The 2,412-nt window shown below is 47.2% G+C and overlaps 1 protein-coding gene across 1 annotated transcript in view; it reads left to right on the forward strand.

Annotated features, from left to right (window-relative positions):
* casq1a (calsequestrin 1a) overlaps window positions 1-2,412 on the forward strand; it is an 11,397-nt gene that overhangs the window by 5,824 nt on the left and 3,161 nt on the right. The window contains exons 6-8 of the mRNA XM_013912686.1: window positions 1,837-1,967; window positions 2,073-2,118; window positions 2,223-2,297. Coding sequence (XP_013768140.1) covers window positions 1,837-1,967; window positions 2,073-2,118; window positions 2,223-2,297 — 252 coding nt within the window. The remainder of the gene's footprint in view (window positions 1-1,836; window positions 1,968-2,072; window positions 2,119-2,222; window positions 2,298-2,412) is intronic.

Genomic DNA, 2,412 nt, shown 5'->3' on the forward strand with positions numbered 1-2,412 from the left:
GTAGCAATGCGCCAGACACCCCATACTCCCGCAACACCTCCCACAGGACACCCCGAGGGACACGGTCGAATGCCTTCTCCAAGTCCACAAAACACATGTACACCGGTTGGGCAAACTCCCATGCACCCTCAAGTATCCTTCAGAGGATAAAGAGCTGGTCCAGTGTTCCTCAACCAGGACGTAAAACCGCATTGTTCCTCCTGTATCCGAGGTTCGACTAACGGACGAACTCTCCTCTCCAGCACCCTGACTGAGACTTTCCCAGGGAGGCTGAGGAGTGTGATCCCCCTGTAGTTGGAACACACCCTCCAGTCCCCCTTCTTAAAGATGGGGACCACCACCCCGGTCTGCCAGTCCAGGGATACTGCCCCTGATCTCCACGCAACATTGTAGAGGTGTGTCAACCAGGACAGCCCTACAACGTCCAGAGCCTTCAGGAACTCGGGCGGACCTCATCAACACCAGGGGCTCTGCCACCAAGGAGTTGTTTAACTGCCTCAGTGACCTCAGCTCCGGAAATTGGCGGATCATCCCCCTCATCCCCAGACTCCGCCTCTTCCTCGGAAGACGTGTCAGTGGGATTAAGGAGGTCCTCGAAGTATTCCTTCCACCGCCTGACAATTTTCTCAGTCAAAGTCAGCAGCGCTCCGCCAGCACTATACACAGTGCAGGTAGAGCACCGCTTTCCCCTCCTGAGATGCCTGACGGTTTGCCAGAATCTCTTCGAGGTAGTCCGAAAGTCTTTTTCCATGGCCTCTCCGAACTCCTCCCACACCCGAGTTTTTGCTTCAACCACTGCCCGAGCCGCATTCCGCTTGGCCTTTCGATACCTGTCGGCTGCCTCCGGAGTCACACAGGCTGACCAAGCCCGATAGGACTCCTTCTTCAGCCTGGTGGCTCCCTTCACCTCTGGTGTCCACCATTTGGTTCGGGGATTAACACCACGGCAGGCACCAACCACCTTGCGGCTGCAGCTCAATGCAGCAGCTTCAGCAATGGAGATGCTGAACATGGTCCATTCGGACTCAATGTCCCCAGTCTCCCTCGGAATGCTGTTGAAGCTCTGCCGGAGGTGTGCATTGAAGATCTCGCGGACTGGGGCCTCTGCTAGACGTTCCCAGCACACCCTCACTACACGTTTAGGTGCACCAGGTCTGTCCAGCGTCCTCCCCAGGGAGGTCTGGGCCTCTCTGCTTAAGCTGCTGCCCCCGCGACCCAGCCCCGGATAAAGCAGATGAAGATGGATGGATGGATGGAAGAATTTTAGATGCATCTTACATTGCATCATTTTGAAGATTAAAGTTATGGTTACATTATTATTTGTCCATCATGTGATCATCACGCAAGAAATAAAAACACTGTGTGACTACCAGTATTTGTGAAGCCATTGGATCAGGGGGCGAGCCTTTCCAAGGTATCCTTAATCAATTCATTCAAGTTAGTGAGGCCTAAGTGATCTTTCTTATATCTAAATATCAGACAGATCTTCCACTAAGATGTTAAGTATATGTTAAGTAAAGCATTTTACACTGTTGTTTCTCTTCCACCCATTGTACACTCACAGATCAGTGGTGGTGAAAAGTGCAGAGTAAGGTACTAGCTGAACTGCTAAATGGAGTGACTTAGGCTTGCAGTGTTTTGCTCAAGTACATTTTAACATATGGATTGAAACATCAACCCTGCAATTAGTCACAAACCTTGGCTAACTTACTAAACACAAATATATATTAATAACACTTTCATTTTTCTTAAACAAAAACAAATAATAAATAATACACCATTAATATATCCTTTATGGTCAGATGAGGGTTTGAGTTCTTTGGCCCTGTCTTACAGGTCGCCAAGGCTCTGGACCTGAAGCTCAATGAGGTGGACTTCTATGAACCATTTATGGATGAACCAGTTGTTGTCCCAGGAAAACCTTACTCTGAGAAGGAACTGGTGAAATTCATTGAAGATCACGACAGGTAAGTCCTATTTTTGCCACATTAGAAGGATCTCGAGAGGTACAAGCTTCATGATCTGAGTTCCAAGTAAAGGGCATTAAGATTTGAGTAATCTTTGCTTGTTAGACCAACCCTGAGGAAGCTGCAGCCCCACAACATGTACGAGATCTGGGTGAGAAATTATAAACTTGAATTATATTTCCTAGACATAACTTTAATAAGATTGTAACCTAATGTTTTACAGTTTCCCTGAAATTCCGGCCTTTTTTCCCACAGGAAGATGATGTTGATGGTGAACATATTATTGCCTTTGCAGAGGAGTCTGACCCAGGTAAAGGAATCTTAAATGAAGTATAAAAACATATCTATGAGCATCTGTAATGACAGTTGTTTCTGATCATCCTGTAATGCTGTTTAGTTTTTGTTATTTAGATAGCTGTTTAGCTTAGACTGCGATGTACTTTTC

The sequence above is a fragment of the Pundamilia nyererei genome, unplaced genomic scaffold, assembly GCF_000239375.1.
Source record: "Pundamilia nyererei isolate P.nyererei 1_Seehausen unplaced genomic scaffold, PunNye1.0 scaffold00098, whole genome shotgun sequence".
NCBI lineage: Eukaryota > Metazoa > Chordata > Actinopteri > Cichliformes > Cichlidae > Pundamilia > Pundamilia nyererei.